Below are 22760 nucleotides of genomic sequence, written 5' to 3'. Positions count from 1 at the left end.
GTGACCAAAATAGCCAATGCAGTCACAGCATCGAGCTCAAACAACAAGATCTATATGTGATATGGTAATAACTTTGATATCAGGTTCAGATGTGGTCTTCAAGAAGACATATTTACTAAAACAAGTCATGTATCTCCCTTCACACATACAATACAGAATAACAGAATAAGGTTAAGTATAACCATAAAAAACATTCCTATTCAAAAACATGAAAAGAGAATGTGCTCACTGGTTCATAGCAACTTCTAACTCCATTTGAACAGATAATGCAAGGGCTCTATGCCACAGATGGTGGAAAATGCTCTGACTGATCTTAGGGAGTTGTTTTTCAGTCCACTGTTGTGTGTATGTCTCTTGGCTGTGCTCTCTGAAGACTTTTCCTGGCTCTTCCACAAGTGGACACCAAAGAGTGTACCTTCTCAGCTGAACAGAGTTCTCAGCAGATGGAAGGTTAAGGAGGAAAGTCATTAAGTCTCAATCAGTTAAACTTTTTATTTTTCTCAGACTTATCCATGTTTCTCTGTGTGTGTGTGTATGTGTGTGTACTTGACTATACAACTCCCTAAAAATTTTTTAAGATTCCCTATCTGATTCTAGCCAGTTCCAAATGCCAGTGCCCAGAAGCACAGCTTTTTTCCTAAAATGTACCTAAGATTTACTACAGTTCCTTGCTTTCTTGTCCCATGAGACTGTGTCTACTCTCTGCTGAACTGTGGTACCTTGAGCTTATCTGACTTTAATAGGGACAAAGTACACTGCAGTAGGTGGACTTGGGAGTTTTGATTCTTCATAAATAGCCCTTTAAGCCTCTCTTCCCTCACCTAACAGAAAAGCACCACTCCCCAGTAGACCTTTACTATGAGTCACCTTAATCCATTCAGAAATTTTAACAGGAATTATGGTCATAACTTTGATTGGATCCTTACCAAAAGACTGAGATTATTTGTTCAAAAGCCTACTCAGGGGCCAAGCAGTTAGTGTACTGGCTATGTCACTGGACTCCCATGTAGTTGACCGCGGTTTGCGTCCCGGACCCAGTAGCTTAAAACTCACGGCGGGCGTGTGTGTGTGCGTGCGTGCCCAAGATCCTGGGAGGAGAACAGAGGAGAAGGGATTGAGCCATGGTCATCCCCCCTGGGAGGTGATTTCTCGCTTTCTGTCTCTCTGTCTCGCCCTGTCTGACCAGCACACGCGCCACGCCCTATAGCAAAAACCTCTCAAAAAAAAATAAATAAATAAAAAAGCTTTCTCAGTATGTCTCTTACTGATTAGAGATGAGAAGCAGTTCTTTTAATTCTACAAATCCCCAAATTTTTGAACTCTTTATTGTTTCTCATTCCCACTTGCAAATAAGTCAATCATTTTCCAGCTCATCACTTTCTTATAATACCTTGTCAAATGGAGCCAACAGCAGCTAAAATACAATGGTTCCCAATTTGTCACATAAAGCTACAAATGCATTGAGTATGTTACTTGCTTTCCAAATTATTGTCAAGTTATTTTGATCTTTTATCCCCCTTCCCATTTATATTAGTCCATCTTTTTTTTTTTTTTTAATTTGGTCTTCCATATGAGGAGGGAGTACCCTCACCAGTCTTCACCCAACATGGGTATTCCCAGAAAAAAACTAGAAATATTAGACAGACAATACTGATGACTACCATATTCTATTTTTTAAAATCACAATTTAAAACAAACTGTTTTCAAGGAATTGTCTTTTAAATTTTCTTTTTCTTTCCTAATGTAAATCTAGTTCAAAAAGCAAATAAAATGATAAAGTGGTACACATACTATTTGAGAAAACTGCTACTACTAACTAGACAAAATATAATAGTAACTCTTAGCCAAATAAAATTTCTTTACCATAGAATATAATTTTTTTCCCAACAGTTTCTGAAGATTTGGTAAAGCAATTGAAAAGATGTGAACAGAACTTAAATATGACTCCGTTTTCTTCATTTTGACAAACAAGTACTTTAAATCCTCTTTCAAACTTCTCTTGTCAAGCCTTCCTGAGTGGTTTCTGCTGCTCAAACAAGCATAGACTGAAAGAAAATTAAATGGGAGTGGAAAGGCCACACTGAGTCCTCAAAAGTGGGGAAAGAAGAAAGCAAAGAGGGGAATAATGTTAAATGAAACAAAGACGTTTCAACCAATTTCTAAAAAAAAAAAAAAATCCTTAGAACTTTCTTAACTTACTGACACTTAACAGTAGCAAAAAAGTCACTTGCCTACAAATTTATCCAAACTAAAAGGCCTTCCTTCAAAACTTAAAGCTGTGCTTTCACAGCTCTAAGGCTGAAATCCTTTCTCCTAAAAAGAAACACTTAGCTTCTATTCTATCCTCACTTAAGTGTTAAAAAATTCTGGTGTATTAGCTGAATTACAGGTCATTCTGTGAATTTAAATACTTTTAAATGTTAAGTGACAAAAAAACTTTTAAAAAGCATCACAAAGAGGGAACCAGCAGTTAGCGTGATTCCCACGTAGTCGACCGACCGCAGTTCGCGTCCCAACCTGGTGGCTTAGAACTCACGCCAGGGGCGTGCCCAGGATCAGAGGAGAATGGAGGAGAAAGGATTGCGTTGTGACCATCCCCCGTGGGGGGTGATTTCTCGCTCTCTGTCTGGCAAGCGCACGTGCCCTATAGCGAAAACTTCCCCAGGAAAAAAAAAAAAAGGCAGCACAAAGAGGAACTTATGTAAATATAACTGCAAATTCTGCTTAGGGAATAAATGTACAGGAATATAAATGGACTGGTTTCATATAGCAGCTAGAAATCTGTTTTATAAATGGGTGTTCTAACTTTTTAATGATGAGTCTAGGATAAAATAAGCTCTTTTTAATAACGTTTTCCCATTAATCAAATAAATAGTATCACCTACTAAAACATTATCATAAAAGAATATCTTAGAAACGGTGTAAAAAAAAAAAGGTACCTGTTTTTCTTATGCTAGTGTAGTAGTTAATTTACCATCCCCTCTTAACCCCCTCAATTTCCCCAAATGTCTTACTTTTTAATAACTCCTCTGCTCAGTTTACTCACATGATTTCAACCACCTAGCACTTCTTTTTTTTTTTTTTTTGGAGGGTTTTTGCTATAGGGTGTGTGCAGGGAGAGACAGAGAGACAGAAAGTGAGAAATCACCCCCCCAGGGGGGATGGCACGCCCCAACCCCTTCTCCTCCATTCTCCTCTCCAGATCTTGGGCTCGCATGCACATGTGCCCGGTGTGAATTTTTAAGCCACCAGGTCTGGGTCGCGCGAACCGTGGTCGACTACATGGGAGTCCAGCAACATAGCCATTACGCTAACGCTGGTCCCCGCCTATCACTTCTATACTACAGAATTCCAGACCTTTGTCCTGAGCTCTGTTCCTACTACCAAGTCATTTCTACCTAGCACCATAAATTCAACACATTTAAACTGCTATCACTTTGCCAGTGCTAATTCAGCTACCCTTTACAACTCTGCCAATTACATGACCTTTCTTAAAACATGGATTTCTCTCTTTTATTTCCAACAGCTAATTACCAATCCTGTAAATTCACCCTTTGGAATGTCTAGTATTCTTACTATCTTACTTTAACTACTTTATCCTTATATAGACATAAGAGAAATAGCCTCCTCTCTTCTTCAGAGCCAGTTCCCATTCCAATCTATTTCTGAAATACATTCAAGTTCTGATCAAGGCCATTCCACCGTTCAAAAGCTTGCAAAGCCTCAAGCTAAGTTAAAAACAGTAAAATCTGAGACTAGCAGATGATGTAATGGTTATGTAACAGGACTCCCACGTAGTCCACCAAGGTTCGAGTCCCAGACCTTGTGGCTTGAACCTCAGGTTGCACGTACATGCACGAGTGCCCCAAATCCCAAGAATGGAGAAGGGATTGTGGTGTGGCCACTCGCCCAGGTGATTTCACGCTGTCTCTCCAGAGAGCAGATGCACTCTATAGCAAAAATCTCTCTTTTTAAAAAAAGAAAAAAAGCAGGTGGCGCGGTGGTTAAGGTGCTAGACACTCCCACATGGCTAACCACAGTTCAAGTCCTGGACCTGGTGGCTTGCTTTCTCAGTTTCCCTCTCTTTCTGGTCAAATTAAATGAATGAATAAATAAAAATTAAATAATTCTTTAAAAAAGAAAACAAAATGGTAAAATCCTGAGCAACAAAATTCAGCATTCTCCATTCCCTCATTGTATTTACTCAAGTTCTACCAAGGACTAGTGAAACAGTTCAGATTTCTATTCATGCTATTATAACATCTCTCCAAGTAGTTCCTCACAATTAACCCGATGAAAAGTACCCATTTCCACAGATGTATAATCTAAAAAGGAAAGAAAAAAATTCCTTTCTTAAACAGATTTTCCACAGGATTTCTCAGAAATACTGAACATGCTAATAAGCATTTTCCTAAAATTACAATGCCTATTAATATGTTAAAAAGTTTTGGGTTAAAATGTTAAGCTACTAAACTGTCTCCTGGATAGGATGACTCTGCTCTCATTTACTTTGCTTTCTGTCTTACTAGTAACCATCTCTATTCTTCTACCAATAAAAATCAACTTCCCCATTCAAGTTGTCCCTTCTCTACAAAGTTACCCCCTGACAACTGGAGCAGTCTTTGATCTTCTTTATCTCTGGCACCACACAATTTTTTCTTTTTCTTTTTTTTTTTTTTTGAGAGATTTTTCGCTATAGGGCACATGCGCTCGCCAGACAGACAGAGACATAGAGACAGAAAGCGAGAAATCACCCCCCAGGGGGAATGGTCACGCCGCAATCCCTTCTCTTCCATTCTCCTCTCAGGATCTTGGGCACACACACACACGCACACGCACCCGGCGTGAGTTCTAAGCCACCGGGTCTAGGACACGAACTGCGGTCAACTACGTGGGAATCCAGCAACATAGCCATTACGCTAACTGCTGGTTCCCAAACCACACAATTTTCTGTACCATGTAATTTAGTAATATAATGTATTGCATTGATTTATATTGTGAATCATACTCCAGTTTATTATTACTGTGTATGTCTTAAATATCCCCAATGAATTGGTAAAGTTTCTTGGAAATACTAAGAAGCAAATGTTTTTTCTTCTTTTTCCATTTATTTTCAAGGACATACTTCTTATACAGACCACACAATATCAAAAAAAAGTACTACTTTTTTGACTAAATACATTTTACACTAAGAAACTTGTGCACCTTCTCTCTTCTGTCAAGTTCTCAAGCCTACCATCCCTTTGTCCAAATAAGGCTGTCAAAATGCAGTAAGCACCAATGTCATTTATTAAAAATTTGGGATTGACTCCCTGATCTGATGGTTAACACAACTGAATCCCATATGGCAGTCCACACAGTTTGAGTCCCAGACTCAGTGGCTTGAAAAACACACAAGGCATGTGTGCCAAAAATTCCAAAAGGGGAGTAGGTAGCGTGGTGGTTAAGGCACTAGACACATGGCCGACCACGGTTCGAGTTCCGGATTTGGCAGCTTGCTTGCTTGCTTACTTTCTCTCTCTCTCTCTCTGTCTCTCCCTGGTCAAATTAAAATAAATGAATAAATAAAATTAAATAATTTTTTTAAAAATTCCAAAAGAAGGAATGGAGGGCAATGACCACTCCCCATTGGGAGTGATTTCTCCTTTCCTTCGTTCTAGCTAGCGCAAGTACCCTCTAGCACAATTTAGGAAAAAAAAAAAGGTATATGGCTTCCCTTTTGTATACAAGAAAAACCAAGAACACTTCATTGCAGTTTAGTGTTGACTGGCTATCCTCTAAAATTTACTAACTACTTCATGATACAGGATATAAAGTGGGCAAATAGCCTAAACACTCAAAATCCATCTCCAAGGCTTCACAGAACTGTAAAATCCTGTTTTCACTTGTGAACCAAGTTAAGTAGTCACACTCTATCCAAGCTATTACTATGAATAAGCCTCAATAAGTAAACCAAAAACCAGAGTAGATTTTAGCACTAAAATTTAAGTCCAATCTTATTTCTATGTTAAATTTCTTTAAAATCTTTAAAATATTTTTAATACATAATTTTCAATCATTAAAAACGTGGGAATAAAACATTTCAAAAGATTATTAGAGCAAATCTCAAATACACACCCAAGTAAAATCATACAACATACTCCAATGTACTCCTTACTCAGTTTCAACAAGCTGTGGGACAATTATTGTTTTACCTATAACCTAAACTGCTGCCGTATTATTTTGAAATAAAATCCCAGATATAACATTATACCCACAAATATTTCATTATGTATTGCTCAAAAATAAAGCACTTACATTCTTAAAATCGTTCATCGTGTTATCCTTAGAATACATACATGAAATCTATAGTGTTAAAAGACTGAGTCAAATCACCTTAATACTAAATCCCCTCATATGCAGGCAAGACAAACATAAAATTTGCTAACTGGTCCCCTCTCCAAAAGGTCCCCTCCCCAACAGGTTTATAGGTTAGTTTCTGAAATATAATTCTAAATGGCAAGGATCTTTAAAAAGCTACAAATTTAACCCAATTGAGAGTGGTAGAAAATAAATACCATGCATTTCACATGTCATTTCAGAAGCAAATAGGCAAATGTTACAACACACATTAACACAGAAATCTTTTTATCCTATAGCTATTACTGATAATCTGTTCATTTATCCATTCTCAAAGGAATAAAACACAGGAAGATGATTAAGAAGCTGCTTATTCAAAAGTATATAAATATATTAAGTACAACACAAAGGAAAGGAAACAAGTGCTATAAAGCAGTAATTTAAGGCAGAGGGCAAGACTACAGGATGAGATGCTATGTGAGCTGAGCTACGCCTTGAGAGATGTCAACTAGGTTACTTCTCTATGTCCCTGTATTCCTGCTCCTGAAGTGCAGTAGTTCAATGTTAATATACATTTACAAGAGTACTTAAAACATGTACATAAAATATGGAATTAACATACAAGTTTATTTTGGTGCAAAATTTTTAAACCTATACAGTTTTTTCATAATACACACTTTCCACAAACTTTTTGGAAACCCCTAAGATTAGAATAGCTTGCATGTCTATATAACCCAATGGTTCTCAAGGGGAGGAAGGATGACGCCTGCCAAGGGACATATGGCAATGTCTTAAGCCGTTTTTTGTTAAAACTTTCAGGTAGAGGATGCTACCAGCACCCAATAGTAGGATGTCAGGGATGCTGCTAGGCATCCTCCCATACAGAAGACAGCCCCACACAAAGAATCATCAGATCCAAAATATCAGTAGTGCACAATTGAGAAGTTCTGGCCTAATGTGTAAGGTTATGAGTACTTCAGTGCAAAAAGTAGCACATTCATTTATTTTATCTCCAGTATTTATTATGGTACACAGTAGGAGTTCTGTACATATTTAAAGACTTAACAGACCTTGATTTAAAGGCAATGGAAGAAAACTGAAGATTTTAAAGCAGGTATTAAAAACTTATCTGTGTTTATAAAAATGTGATGTAAAGGACATACTGAACTACTTATTTATTTACTTACTTATTTTAATTTGACCAGAGAGGCACAGAGCAAGAAAGCAAGACAGCTAGAGAGGGAAATGAGAAAGCAAGCTGCCAGATGCAAGACTCAAACCGCGGTTGGCCATGTAGGAGTCCAGCAGCCTTAGCCACCATACCACCTGCCAGCCCCTGAATTTTAAACATCTTCCAAAATTAAAACTATCTTATAACAAAGAAATCTTTTTTTTTTTTCCCTCAAGATTTCTGCCATAGGGTATGTGTACTTGCCAGAGACACAGATACAGAGACAGTGAGAAGTCACCTCTGGATAGCCACAACACAATTCCTTCTTCCCCATTTGCCTCTCAGGATTTGGGGCACACATGCACAAGCGCTTGGTATGTTTTTCAAGCCACCAGGTCTGGAACTTGAACTGGGGAGTCAGCCATGTAAGATCCAGCACCTTACCCACTATGCTACCTGCTGGCCCCTGATGGAGGAGGAGGTTGGCTTCTAAATGTAAATACTTCAAATATACATGATTAGTCTAGGAAAAAAATATTAACATGTCTGTATAAGGTTACCCACAGCAGAATTATCTTAAATGATTGAAAATAAACACCCAGCGGAGCAGGGAGAACACAGCCAAGGGGCTGCAGCTGGCTGCCGTAACACAAAAGTGGGGAAAAGATGTGGGTTTTTGGTTATAGGTCCCTGATCTGGAAGGTGGACTTCCCCTATCAGGACAAAATGGTCGGATACATCACAGCACGACTTCAGCAGGCGTTTCTGGCAGCGCAGCAGCACAACCACTGTGGGGTCCCAGGCAAGCCTGGAAGAGTTGTGACTCTTGTTGAAGATCCTGGGGGTTGTGTATGGGGGGTTGCTCATAGATTGCCAGTAGGAAAGGAAGAAGAAGTAGTAAAAGCATACCTTGACTTCAGAGAGAAAGAAGGCTAGAGAACCACAACAGTTGTTTTTTTATCCAAAAAAATCCCACAACAAAACCATTCACTGTGTTGCTATATATTGGAACTTGTGATAATCCTAATTATCTTGGTCCTGCATCTCTAGAAGACATTGCTAAGCAAATTTTTAATGCATCTGGTCCAAGTGGAAGAAATACAGAATATCTATTTGAACTGTCAAATTCTATTAGGAACCTTGTACCCGAAAAAGCAGATGAACTTCTTTTCTCTTTGGAAAAATTAGTAAAGGAACATTTAGAAGGAAAATAGAACCTCAATTCCAAATGAAGACCCAATCATTGACTTTTCCTAAACAAGCAGAGCTTTTAGTCTTCAGATACTCTTTTGGGCCATTGCTAAGAATAAGATAGTTCTATTACTTCTGATATATCAAGAGATCTAACATAAAAATTTTAAATTCAGAATACAGTATGGTATAATTTCAGAAAATATATAGGTATAGTAATATTTGTAAATGCATCGTTCCACCATACTCTGTACATTCAAAAAACTGGTAACAATGGATAACTCTAGAGAGGAGAACTAAGAGGCTAAGGGAAGGGAGGGCCAGATGGGTGGTACAGCAGTAATACACTGTTCAAGCAATACTGGATCCAAATGGAAGATTTTAAGTTCTCTAGTGGACTGCCACAAACTAGACACTCTCACCTGTGACCTGGCTAGCTGGGAAGGCTGGGGGTGGGAGTCATGCTATTGAGGATGCTTATCTTTGTGTGTCTCACTCTCACAAAAGCAATAAAGCTCAAAAAATAAAGGAGAGAGAGAAAAGACCAACTTTTTACTGATCACATCCTTTTATATCTTCTGAATTTGTATCCAATATTAGCATTTGCTATTCAAAATATTCTTTTTTAGAATTATTTTTTATTTTATTTATTCATTTACTTATTTTATTTTGACCAGAGAGACACACACAGAGAGAGAGACAAAGTGAGAAAGCAAGCCACCAGATCCAGGACTTGAACCATAGTTGGCCATATGGGAATGTCCAGCGCCTAAACCACCATACCACCTGCTGGTCCCTCAAAATACATTCTTTTTTTTTTTTTTTTTGGAGAGATTTTTCACTGTAGGGCGCGTGCACTCGCCAGACAGAGAGAGACATAGAGACAGAAAGCGAGAAATCACCCCCCAGGGGGGATGGTCACGCCGCAATCCCTTCTCCTCCATTCTCTTCTCGGGATCTTGGGCACACACGCACACGCGCCCGGCGTGAGTTTTAAGCCACCAGGTCCAGGACGCGAACCGCGGTCGACTACGTGGGAGTCCAGCGACATAGCCATTACGCTAACTGCTGGTTCCCTCAAAATAAATTCTTAAAAGAAAAAATTTATTGCAAAGATGAAAAAGGAATTAAAAACACATTTGCTATTTTAACAACAACATACAAGACCAGTAAGAGCCAGACTAACAAAATGAGAATGGAGAGGAAGAAGAGACCACAAAAATAGCGGAAAGAATCAAAAGGAGTGCAGTGGTTACGATATGTGCATTGCGACCAGGTCCCATATGGCTGACTAGTTTGAATCCAGGTCCTGCCAGCTTCAAAACCACAACATGGAGCCAGTCAGTGGTGTGATGGCTAATGTGACCAGATCCCACATGGTTAACCGTATAGTTTAAGTCCTGGACACAGCAGCTTGGAAAGCATGCCAGGTGAGTGTGCATGTATGCCCAAAATCCCAACAGGAGAATGGAGAAGGGACTGCAGTGTGGCCATTTCCCCTTGTGGGTTATTTCTCACTCCTCCCCCAACCTACCCTTGATTGCATCTGCTCTGTAGCAAATTTAAAACAGACAGACAGGGGCCAGCAGGTGGGTGGTATAGGAGTTAAAGCACTGGACTCCCACATAGCCAACCATGGTTTAAGTACTGGATTCACGAAGGGTGAGTGTGCATATGTGTCCAAAATCCTGAGAACAGAGAAGGGACTGAAGCATGACTATCCCCTCTGGGAAGTAATCTCAAGGTTTTCGTCTCTCTAGCAAGCACATACACCTTATAGCAAAATCTCTTTCAGAGAGACAGACATGCCACATGTGTATACATGTTCCAAATCCTGACAGGACAGGAGAAATGGAGAAAAAAGGACTGAGGTATGACCATGCCCCACTGGCAGTTGCTTTCTTCTTTGGCTAACACGAGACCTCTTTGGGGGGGGGGGTGGAAGAACCACCACCAAAAAGACCTGGAACTTTCCACCAGGGAACAGAAGTGTTAACACTGCACCTGCACTACAACAGCTAAAGGTAAATGAGAAAGAAAACCACATTTGCGCTACTTGTTCAAGTGAGCTGCAAGTACAGTTGCCAATTCTCTCACATTTCAATTTCCAATTCTCTCAGATGATCACTTCAAACCTTTTTAAACTTCTAACACCTGCCCCCCCTTCACCCATCTGCTTGTTTATCACAAAAGGACAGTACAAAAAATCTGACAAGAATTATCTTATCTTCTAATCAATGTATATACATACGTAAAGGTCTTTCCTATTATGTAATTATTCCCAATCCTGTTCCCAACGTTATACCTGTATCCTGTATTTTCTCTAGCTTGCCTTCTTAAAAAATTCTTCCATTCTACCATCTCTCTTGCATCATCAACTTTCCAATACTTTATTTTTAATTTGCTATATATAGAGAACATGTGCATTCACTGGAGACAGAAGAAAAATGAAAAGGCAAATTCCCCATGGGGACAGCCATGCCACAGTCCCTTTCCCTCCGCTTCTCCTTTGGGGTCTCTGCGTGTGCACACACCTGGTATATTTTCCAAGCCACCAGGTCCACACCTTGAACCACATAGCCAGCCGAGAGGGATCCAGTCACCTTCATCACATCACTGGCTGGCCCAATTTCCCACTCTTTATTGAAACATTATCAGAAAAGTCCTCCCTTGGCAAAGTCCACTTCAAGCTTCTATCTTCTACCTCAACCTACCTTGTTACAGGAAGGAGGGGAGGGGTTAAAAAAAAAATCTTTAACAACTTATAGTTAATATGTCATTCTTCCCTCTCCTTTTCTTCTTTTAAGTCACTATACTTGGGCTTTCCTCCCCAGCAGGCCACCAAAACCACTTGTTAAGGGTCACCAAAAACCACTCTCTTGCTAAATCCACTATCATTTTCTATTATCTTACATATCCTCTCCACAGTATCTGAAGAATTTTAAGCAAACCTTCCTACAATCTTAAGTAGCTTATTCACTTGGCTTCCCTATCACTTTCCTGGAAACTCCTTTTATTCCCTTTGCTGGCTAAGCCCTAAGATTTTACCCAAATTAGGGCTATTTTAAGTTTCAATTCCTCAATTTCTATTTGGTTCTTTTACAAATCTACAAAAATCATTTTTGTTACAGCAAGTGCTGTGGTGATTAAAGCACTGGATTCCCACATGGCCAACCGCAATTGGAGTCCCGGAACCCAGAGGCTTGAAAGTCATGCCAGACACATGTGCATGCATACCCAAAATCCCAAGAGGAGAATAAAGAAAGGACTGTGGCATGATCAACCCCTCTGGAGGGTGATTTCTCACTCTGGCAAGTATACACGCACCTATAGCAAAAATCTGTTTAAAAAAAAAAAAAAGGCACTCTAATGAAGATCTCACATCAGGTGATTTCCATTCTGTTATGTCCATTCAGAATTCTGATTTGCATTACTGTTACTGGCTATATTAAAGGGTGAATGTGGTTAATCATAAATTGAACATACTACTCTAGAAAGCAAATTAAAGAGAAAAATATTTAAAATGACATTGAGTAGCTACTCGTTAAAGATGCATTTAATGAGTTTATTCATTAGTTGACTTGAAAGTCCATGGTTTAAATCACATAGGTACATCAGAACAATTGGTTATAACATTTACTCATGTTAAATTAAATAGGTATTTCAGACTGCTAGATTATCCTTAAGGAATGGGTATCTGAGCACTAATTTCCACAGAATACTAATAACAAGTATGACCAAAAACATATTTTAAATGACTTAATTAATACTTTTTAAGTTTATTTCTTCCATGAGCAAGACAGAGATGAGAGTTTCCCTTCTTCTCTATAGATGCTACTGCTGCTTTTATTCTGATAATTATATACAGACTGATTGTAAAAGTCTTTTACAGATTATTCTATTACCTTTTTTTTTAAAGAGAGATTTTTACTATAGGTCACATGCGCTCGCAGGAGAGACAGACACACCGAGAGAATTTACCCCCCAGGGAAGATGGCCACACGGCAATCCCTGTCCTCTTGGAATTTTGAGCATGCACACACATGCTCCCAAACTGAGTTTTAAGTCACCGGGTCCGGAACTCAAACCATAGTCAACTACATGGGAGTTCAGCAACATAACCATTAGACCATCCGTAGGTCCTTCTATTGTCTTTCTTTAACCTATCATGAATTCATCTCCCGATTGTTGACTTTACTGGCTATTTTTCATAGATTTTTGCCTTTATCATGCATTTTGGAATTTTGGTATCATTTTTTTCTCTCTCTGTACTACGATTTCATGCTGATATTTTTGCAAGTTCCTCCATTAAGTCTCGCTGGCTGCAGAATCAGGTCTTATTCTGGTTTTAGTAGTAATATAATATAGATCACAAATCTAGACACTAAGCCAACAGTTCAATGATTCAGACTGGTTCAGATGCTGGTCACAAGACTGTATTGATGTCCTATTTCCTATGTCCTTGCTCATCTCTGTAAATCTTCTTTTAAGCCTTATCTAGGGTTAACAGACAACAGCAACCTTAAAAAAAAAAAAAAAAAAAAAAAAAAAAAAGCTCCTCTTTAACAAAAAGGAGCCTCTAGGTTTAAACAGTGAATCACCTCATGCGGAGGGAGTTTCATCTGTATTAATGGATAATTAAATAGGATATAATTCCTGACCTAAATACTTAGCATGCATTTTCGTCCTAAAATAAAACTAAAAATTAAGCAGGATAAAAACTACAAATGCAGTATAATTACAATCATATCGAAACACGTACAATACCTATTTTTATTCCTGTAAAATGAGATTAGAGGAACTTTCACTTCCAACTTAAATATTACTACAAGATTTTTATTTTTCATACCAAGCATGTATTAGTTTTCTAAGCAGATAAGGCAAACTTTAAGTACAGGAAATACCTAAGACTAAAAACAAATAAACCAAAATACTGTTGCGGAATCAGAATATAAATTCATATTCCCCAAAGTTTAAAATAAAATACTTACCATAGCAGTTTATAAGATTAGTGAAAGACCATTGAATGCACAAACAGGGATTCCCAAATGAAAAGGCACTCAGACACTGCAATGACACTAAGTGTACTGTATGTTACCTAAATAAAATGAGGATCCTCACATTATGTTTAATGGGACAATTTTTAAGGTCCACCTGAAACAACAGCAGGACTGATCCCTCCTACTAGTACAAGAGGGCCAAAAGAAGTCTATCAATTACTTTAAATCAGCATTTAAAGTATGTAGTTGTCACTTTTCCATTCTTTAACTCTAAGAGAATCTATATCTATTATACTCTCTACCTTCCATCAACAGGCTTGGCTTTTTAGCAGTACTTGTACATGTCTAAAATTGTCCAGGTCTGACAAATGACTGCAAAGATTAAAAAAAATCAATAAATGATTATTTTTAACTTGTCAGAATCACCAATAAAAATGTTGCAGAAGACATTTCTTTCACTTACCATTAATAAAATAAAGATTAGTAACTTTGCCTAAAAAATAAAATGTGAAATGAACAAACAAAAAATTCTACCTGAATTGCATTTTAAATACACCCAGTTTTGAAAGCTAAAACTCTTATTTAGATTAAGTTACATCAGATAAAAGACTAAAATCTGAGAGACTGAATAATCTTGGCTTTGTGTTTGAGAAATTTTCTGGCCAGAAAGGCTAATGGAAAAGATAAACTCATATTTTGCCTCCTCCCACCATTTCAAGTATATAGAATCATACAGTAAAAATATGACTGTAAGTTCTCTAAAACAGCAAGCATGCATTTTACAGTGGGCCAAAAACAGAAATACAAAAGGTAAGGGCATGATGGGCTCCATATTCCAAGCAGATGGGGATTTGCCTCCTAATTGATAAGGGACAGTAAACGAGTCCCCCACAAGGGGGGCCCAGAGTCAGATATATTGCTTAATATATATCAAGCTGGGGTGCAGGTCAATTTGTTAAAAGGGAGCTTTAAAAAGGCAAATGACAGTGCCCTGGTAAAAATGTGCTTTCTCCTCTATTTTAGAAAACTGTTAATTTCATACTTATTAAAAATGAAAATGTGGAACCAGCAGTTAGTTGGCTAGTCGAGGGACTCCCATGTAGTCAACCACAGTTCGAGTCCCGGACCTGGTGGCTTAAATTCATGCCAGGCACATGTGTGTGTGAGAGCCCAAGATCCCGAAAAGAGAATAGAGAAGGGACTGCAGCATGGCCGTGGTTGCTCTGTCTCTCTAGCGAGTGCACGCTTCCTATATCCAAAATCTCAAGTCCTGCTGACTCTTTTTAAATTAAACCATAACTTTTTTTTTTTTTTGAGAGATTTTCACTGTAGGGCGCATGCGCTCGCCAGACAGACAGAGAGAGACAGAGAGACAGAAAGCGAGAAATCACCCCCCAGGGGGGATGGTCACGCCGCAATCCCTTCTCCTCCATTCTCCTCTCGGGATCTTGGGCACGCACGCACACGCGCCCGGCGTGAGTTTTAAGCCACCGGGTCCGGGACACAAACCGCGGTCGGCTACGTGGGAGTCCAGCAACATAGCCATTACGCTAACTGCTGGTTCCCAACCATAACTTTTTGATATTTCCAGTCATTGATTTCCCCAAATTCCCAAAATTTACCAATGTCTTCACCATAGGAGGAGAAGGGCTTGTAGAATAACCACACCCCTTTAAGGGATGTATTTTCCCTCTCCTCCTGTCTCTAAAAAGTGCACATGCATGTTGACAATTTGCATAAATAAATAAATAAATAAAGTAAATATGAAAAAAATCAACCATAAATAAATTATTAAAACAAACTTTTTTAAAAGTCCATTCATTCATCTCTTCCACAAGCAAAAAAATAGACAAGAGAGAATTCCCAATAGGGTCTTAATGCCACAACCTACCTCCAGCCACAGCCAGCCTCATATCATGGGTAGACATATGCCTGAGTACTCAAGGAAGTCTCTGGAAGCGAACCTAGAACCTTCCCACATGAGTTGTCAGAGAATCACATATTACCACTGCAGCTGTCCAGTCCCAATAAATACATTCTTTTCTAAAAATACACTATGCCTAACAGTTTTTCCTCTGATTTTCAAATGAGAAAGAATATCTTAATATATCTACCTTCTTGCCAGTTAAAAAGACAGTATACCATGAAAAAGTTTCCCTAATAGCTAATAGCCCCAAAATGACAATTTCCCAGTTCTTATTACTAGACAGGCTGTGTACTATCCAATATTTTTATTCCTTCACTTTTTTCAAATTTTAACTTGTTCAAAAATTTTCCCCATGCTTCTATTTATTTATTTTTTTTTTAGAGAGAGATTTTTTGCTATACAGCATGTGTGCTCACCAAAGAGACAGGAAGCAATCAATCATTCCCTAACGGGGATGGCCGTGCTGCAATCCCATCTCCTTCACTTTCTCCTGGGATTTTGAGTACACACGCACATGTGCCCAGTGTAAGCTTCAAGTTGCTGGGTCTGGGACTCAAACCATAGCTGGCCTTGAGGAAGCCTAGCTTCTTAACCAATACGCCACTTGCTGCCCTTTTGTTCCCTTAAAATTGGACAAAATTCAAACTGAATGGCCTCCAGAAGGCCATTAGATTCAAATAACATCTTTATTTTACCTTTCCCTAAACTAAAGAACCACTTTTACTTAAGAATCATTTATTTTAATTATTATTATTATTACTTAAATTTGCTATAGGGCATGTACACTCACCAGAGAGAGGAAGTAAGAAAGCAAAGCCATCAGGCCAGAAACTTTATCGGCCATTGGTCATGTGGGAGTCCAGTGCCTTAACAACCATGCCACCTGCTGACTGCAATAATCACTTTTTTAAAATCCATTTAGGGGCTAGCCTACGGTATGGTGGTTAAAGTGGCTGGATCCCACATGGCTCATGGAGCAGTTTGAGTTCTGAACTCAGCAGCATGTTGAATGTGTACCCAAAATCGTAATAGGAGAAAGAAATGGAGTGATGCATGACCATTCTCTATGAGGATTACTTTCTCACTCCAGTACCACCTTTCTCTGTCATTCTCTATGTCTCTCTCTATGAGCATACTCTCACTGACAAAAACATTTTTAGGAATGCATTTTGCATTTAATTCACACATTTCTACTTTGATAACGTGAAAATTACTTAACTGAACCACTTAGTACCTTATATCAACCTAATTTCATGACCAACCTAAATAAAAATCACAAGTTCCTAGAATGTTTCTCTAACATCTCTAATGTATCTAGAATGCTGTAGTTAACTTGATATAAGACTTAAAAATTCTTTTCTAGGGACCAGATGGTGGCACAACAGTAAAACAATGCTGTGCAGGGCGATCTCACACGGGCAGGCTCCTAGTCCAAATCTGGAGACCTCTCTGAGTTCACTGGGCACACATGCTTGCCCATGATTCAGAGTTGGCTGAAGGCTAGGGGTAGATCATAGGGTTAGGACCAGGGTGGGCGTTTTTAATCTCACTTGTGCATGAAAAAAATGAATAAGGCTGGTGTGTGCACATGCCTTATAGCAAAAAATAAAAAAAAAAAAAAAAAAAAAAAAGGTTGGGACCAGCAGTTGGTGTAATGGCTATGTCGCTGGACTCCCACGCATGTGTGCTTGCATTCCCAAGATCCCGAGAGGAGAATGGAGGAGAAGGATCGCGACATGGCCATCCTGGGGGAATGCGTGCACTCGCTACAGCAAAAACCTCTCAAAAAAAAATTTTATCTATATCTATAAATATATATCTATAAAATATATGGGGCCAGTAGTTGGCATAATGATTACATCGCTGGACTCCCACGTAGTCAACTATGGTTCGAGTCCCAGACCCAGCGGCTTAATATTCAAACAGGGCGCATGTGTGTACATGCCCAACCAAGTTCCCAAGAGGAGAAAGAAGGGACTGTGGTATGGTCATCCCCCAGGGGGTGATTTCTCCCTTTTTTTCACTTTGTTTCTCTTTGTGTCTCTCTGGTGAGTGTACACACCCCACAGTGAATCTCTTTCTAAAAAAAAAAAAATCTTCTATCTGCAATGTCTTTAGTAGTTCTCAAACTTTCTGGTTTCAGAGCTCCTTTTAAGTATTACTGAGGACTCCCAAAAGACTTTTGCTCATGAATGAGGGGTACGTGTGTGTATACTCTCAACATTTACTCTATTAGAAACTGTAAGATATTAGGACCAGTAGATGGCATAATGGTTACATCACTGGACTCCCACGAAGTCAACTGCAGTTCACATTCCAGATCTGGCAGTTTGAAACTCATACCAGGTGTGCGTGCGTGCCCGCCCAAAATCCCGAGAAGAGAATGGAAGAGAAGGGATTGCAGCATGGTCCTCCCCTTGGGGGTGGGGGAGTGGGGTGATTTCTCGCTTTCTGTCTATTCCTGTCTCTCCAGCACGCATGCACCCTATAGTAAAAATCTCTTGATAAAAAAGAAATTAATTTAAAAATAAGATATTTACCGTATTAGAGATAACAAAAGTTTTCAAATTCACTTAAAAATAAATCTCTACATGGGCTGGTCCCATAATATGGTTAAGCACTATGTGTAGGGAGCAAGATACCATATGGCTGGCAGTGGTTCGAATCCTGGTCTTGGCAGTTTGAAAAAACACACTGGGCACGTATGTGTGCATATGTGAAATCCTGATGGAATAGAAAATGAAGCAAAAAATATTGCAGTGTTACCATGCCTCACTGGGGGGGAATGTGTTTCTCTCTCTCTCATGTATGCATGTATTCTCTGGCAATAAATATATTACATGTTAACATAAATTAACTTTTATAAAAAGCTATTTTCAAAAACAACAGAAAATGTTAAATGAAAAACTATTCTATAGTTTTATAAATCTCTGTAATATCTAGGATGAAAGAAGACAGATAATCTCAGATCTGCTTCTACATTCAATCTCTTGCAATATGTGGTCTGGACTAAAGCATACAATTAAAAAAAAAAAAAAAAAAAAGATGGGACCAGCAGACGGGGTACTGGTTACATTGCTGGACTCCCACAGAGTCGACCACAGTTCAAGTCCCGGACTCGGTATCTTAAAACTCCCACCAGGTGTATGTGTGTGCGTGAGTGCCCAAAACCCCAAGAGGAGAATGAAGAAGGGATTGCAATGTGGCCATCCCCCCTCGGAGGTAATTTCTCACTTTCTATCACTGTCTCTCCCTCTCTCTCCCTCCAGCCAGTGCATGTGCCTATAGCAAAACTCTCTCCCCAAAAAAAGGAAAAAAAAGAAAGAGAAACTATAAAGCTCACGGTAAATTTGAATTTTTCAAATTTTAATTTTTACTGAAAGCTGAAATTTTATCATTAGCCTCAAATACTATCAAGTTTGTGCCCTTTAACTGACAGGCTCACTTTTTTTTTTTTTTTTTTTTTTTAAAAAGTCTGTCAGTGTGTGTGTGCACTCACTAGAGAAAGACAGAGAAAAAGAACAAGGTAAGAACGTACCCCACCTCAGGGGAGATGGCCACTCCACAATCCCTTCACCTCTGTTCTCCTCTTGGGATTCTGGGCATACACATATACATACCCAGAGTGTTTTTCAAGCCACTGGGTCTGGGACTCAGCTACACATCCAGGCATGTGGGATCCAATCTCCTTAACCACCGCACTACCATTCTTCATTTCTGAGATACTCTCTATCACCTCAATAGCCATCGTTTGTCAGTAGGTCTTTGAAGTAAAAAGTATTTCATGAAAACAGTGTTTGGCTTTCAACTCAAGTGCACAAACTGAGAAAGAGGTCTTTTTCAGATAGTTATCTTATTTTGGAATGAGCAAAAATGCTTTATTAAAGCATATTTCCTACACTGTCAAAAATATTATAAAGAGGGAACCAGCAGTTGGCGTAATGGCTATGTCGCTGGACTCCCACGTAGTCGACCGCAGTTCGCGTCCCAGACCCGGTGGCTTAAAACTCACGCCAGGCGCGTGTGCGTGCGTGCCCAAGATCCTGGGGGGAAAATGGAGAAGAGATTGTGGCATGACCATCCCCCCAGGGGTTGATTTCTCCCTTTCTGTCTCTATGTCTCTCTCTGGCGAGCACACGCGCCCTATATATAGCGAAAAAAACCTCTCCAAAAAAAAATAAATTTAAAAATATATATATTATAAAGACATGCAGTGAGAACTGCAAATCAAACCACAACGAGATACCACTTCACACCCACTAGATGGCTATAATAAAAAATAGTTAATAGTAAGTGTTGGTGGGGATCTAGTAAAATTGAGAACTTCATACTATGCTGGTGACAACATAAAATGGGGTAGTCTCTTTTGTTAAAACAGTTTAGCATAGCAGTTACCCAGAAAGTTAAAAACAGAGTTACCATATAAACAAGCAATCTGTTCCTAAGTTTATACTCAAAAGCAAACATGTCTACACAAAAACTATACACTTAACATTCACAGAAGCATTATGCATAATAAACAAAGTAGAAACAACTCAAATGTCCATTAACAGACTAAATAAATGTGGTATATCCATAACATGGAGTATTATTCAGCCATAAAAAGGAACGAAATACTCATAAATGCTACAATGCAGATGAACCTTGTAATCATTATGCTAAATAAAAGTCAGACACAAAATGCTGCCTATCATACAATTTCACTGAAATAAAATACACTCATGCCTCATAACAAATGTCGAGGTGTGTAACAGGCTATACTATCATCTAGGTTTGTGTATGTATGCTCTAAGATGTATGCAAACAATAAAATCACCTTATGACACAGTTCTCAGTATGCGTCTCTACCATTAAGCAATGTATGACTGTCACAGGCAAATCCAGAACAGCCAAATGTGGACAGCTTAGTGACTGTCAGTGGCTCTGGAGAGGGAGACATAAGCAGTGACTATAAGAGATATGAGTTTCTTTTGAGGATGATGAAAATACTCTAAAATTAGACCATGACGACAATCAGACAAGTCTGTCAGTGACTTGCACACTTTAAAGAGTTAATTTTGTATGGGGACCAGCAGGTGGCATGGTAGTTGGGGCACTAGACACTCCCACATGGCCAAACACAGCTTCCTTTCTCATTTTCCCTCTCTCTCTCTCTCTGGTCAAAGTAAAATAAATGAAGGAATAAATAAAATTAAAATAAAATTTTTTAAAAAGTTAATTTTGTGGTAGGTGAATTATATTCCAATAAAGCTATTATTTTTGAAAAGATATGGTGTACTCAATGACCAAGATTTAGTAAAAAAAAATAATTACTTTTACTGGTTCAAAGCCACTCTTCAGTGAAGCTGGAATTTTTCTTTAACTAAAATAGTCATGAAGAATACAGTAACTACTAATACAGTTTGATGCTACTGCCTTGATTCATGCTAAGACACAAGCAGTTTTATCCACCATCAGTGAAAGTGTCAAACACAGTAAAAAAGGCAAATAACAGTGTTATTACAAAAAGAAGTTTAACATAAAGGATCTCTGAGTGGGTCTCAGGGATCCCATGGGTCCACAGCTCACCCCTTGAGAACTACTACTTCACAGCTTCACAGGCTCAAATGCAATTAAAGGATTTCCAAACATGTATCTGAGACTCTAGGATAATTTCAATGTCCTAAGCATGTATCACTGATTTCTTAAAAGAAAAATGGTAGTCTTGAAATAATGGTGACGGGAGTTATTTTAATTAGTTCAATTCAATTGTCCCAATTTAAGTTTGGAATCATTGAGCCAGTGAAAGGCTGTAATACTATGAACTTCACAGAAACTCAAATACCAAGTAGAAGAGCTAAAGTAAAAGATCAGGATCTAATTACAGCAAAACATGCAATAAAATGTTATCCAGACAAGTAACATCAATAGGGTATTGGTGACACTATCTGTTAACTTTATTATTTCTTGTACATTTTTGTACAACATTCAAAGAGCAGATTTCTGAAATTTCTATCCATAATGTCAGTAACTATTTCTAGCACAACTGCCCGCTATCACAGAATCAAAGAATTTTAGGTCTGGAAGGTACCCAGGTATCATTACCTAGTCCAATGCCTTCATTTTACACAGTAAGGAAAGTGAGTTTGCAAAAGAGAAATCACACAGCTGACTAGTGGCTCAGACAGCATAAAGTCTTTACTCCCCATACCAAAGTTCTCACTATGCCAGTCTGAATTCCAAAATATAATGCATAAAACATTTAACCCATAACATACCAATGCAAGGCAAGGCAGCCTGCCAAATAAAAATGTTGTAATGCTTGATACTAATAATCTGATAACAAAATATAAAATTGTTACTACTCAAAAGTAACTGATAAAGTAGAAAAATAAATCCTTAGTTTCAATAACTACAAACTTTCAAAGAACAATCTGGATGATACTTTGATGTCTACTGATGTCATACAAAGGAAGAGAAATGTATCATCACCTTTAACAAGAACCAGATGCTAATCAACTCTTAAAGAAAAAAAAATTCCCCTATATATTACCACTTAATTTATTTATGGCATGATGTAATTTAAGACTCACCTGCAGGACTGTCAGCATTCTCTCCTGGATGTAGCTGTATACCAGCAGAATCTATAGAGTTTACTGTAACTGTCTGTAGATTTGGCAACTGACCAGTGCTTAGACTAACTGGAGTTGAAGTCAAGGCTCCACCTGCCGCAACTTGACCAAGTGTGAGTGTCTGAACAGGCGTCAAAGTTATTTGTTGGGCAGCAGTATTCTGTATTTGCAAGTTCTGTAAGTTCTGTACCCCTTGTACTTGAAATGTTTGCCAAGTTATTTGTCCAGAAGGGGTCACTGTCTGTGCCTGAATTAAAAAGGTTCCAGGATTCAGCTGCAACTGAAGATTTTGCAAAGCCTGTTGTGATATATTTTGACCACTGGCTTGCACACCGTGGATTGTCTGTGGTGTAATACCTTGCACAATTTGGGCTTGACTGGTTGGCTGTTGAGACTCTTGAAGCTGTAGATGTTGTACCACAGGCTGTGCTGTAGAAACCTGAATATTCTGAGCCTGTGTCTCTTCAGAAACAGGCGACTGGATATAATTTCCCTGAAGATCGGAAGAATGGAATTGCCCC

General features: G+C 38.7%; 1 protein-coding gene and 1 pseudogene across 1 annotated transcript in view; one reads left to right on the top strand and one right to left on the bottom strand.

Annotated features, from left to right (window-relative positions):
- The window catches only part of SP3 (Sp3 transcription factor), a 52821-nt gene that overhangs the window by 29178 nt on the left and 883 nt on the right, over positions 1 to 22760 (bottom strand). The window contains exon 2 of the mRNA XM_027772915.1: positions 22201 to 22752. Coding sequence (XP_027628716.1) covers positions 22201 to 22752 — 552 coding nt within the window. The remainder of the gene's footprint in view (positions 1 to 22200; positions 22753 to 22760) is intronic.
- LOC102489488 (glutathione-specific gamma-glutamylcyclotransferase 2 pseudogene) lies at positions 7976 to 8724 on the top strand (annotated as a pseudogene).

This window comes from Tupaia chinensis, unplaced genomic scaffold (assembly GCF_000334495.1).
Source record: "Tupaia chinensis unplaced genomic scaffold, TupChi_1.0 Scaffold000314_1, whole genome shotgun sequence".
Lineage (NCBI taxonomy): Eukaryota > Metazoa > Chordata > Mammalia > Scandentia > Tupaiidae > Tupaia > Tupaia belangeri.
This window is presented reverse-complemented; position numbering and strand designations above follow the sequence as displayed.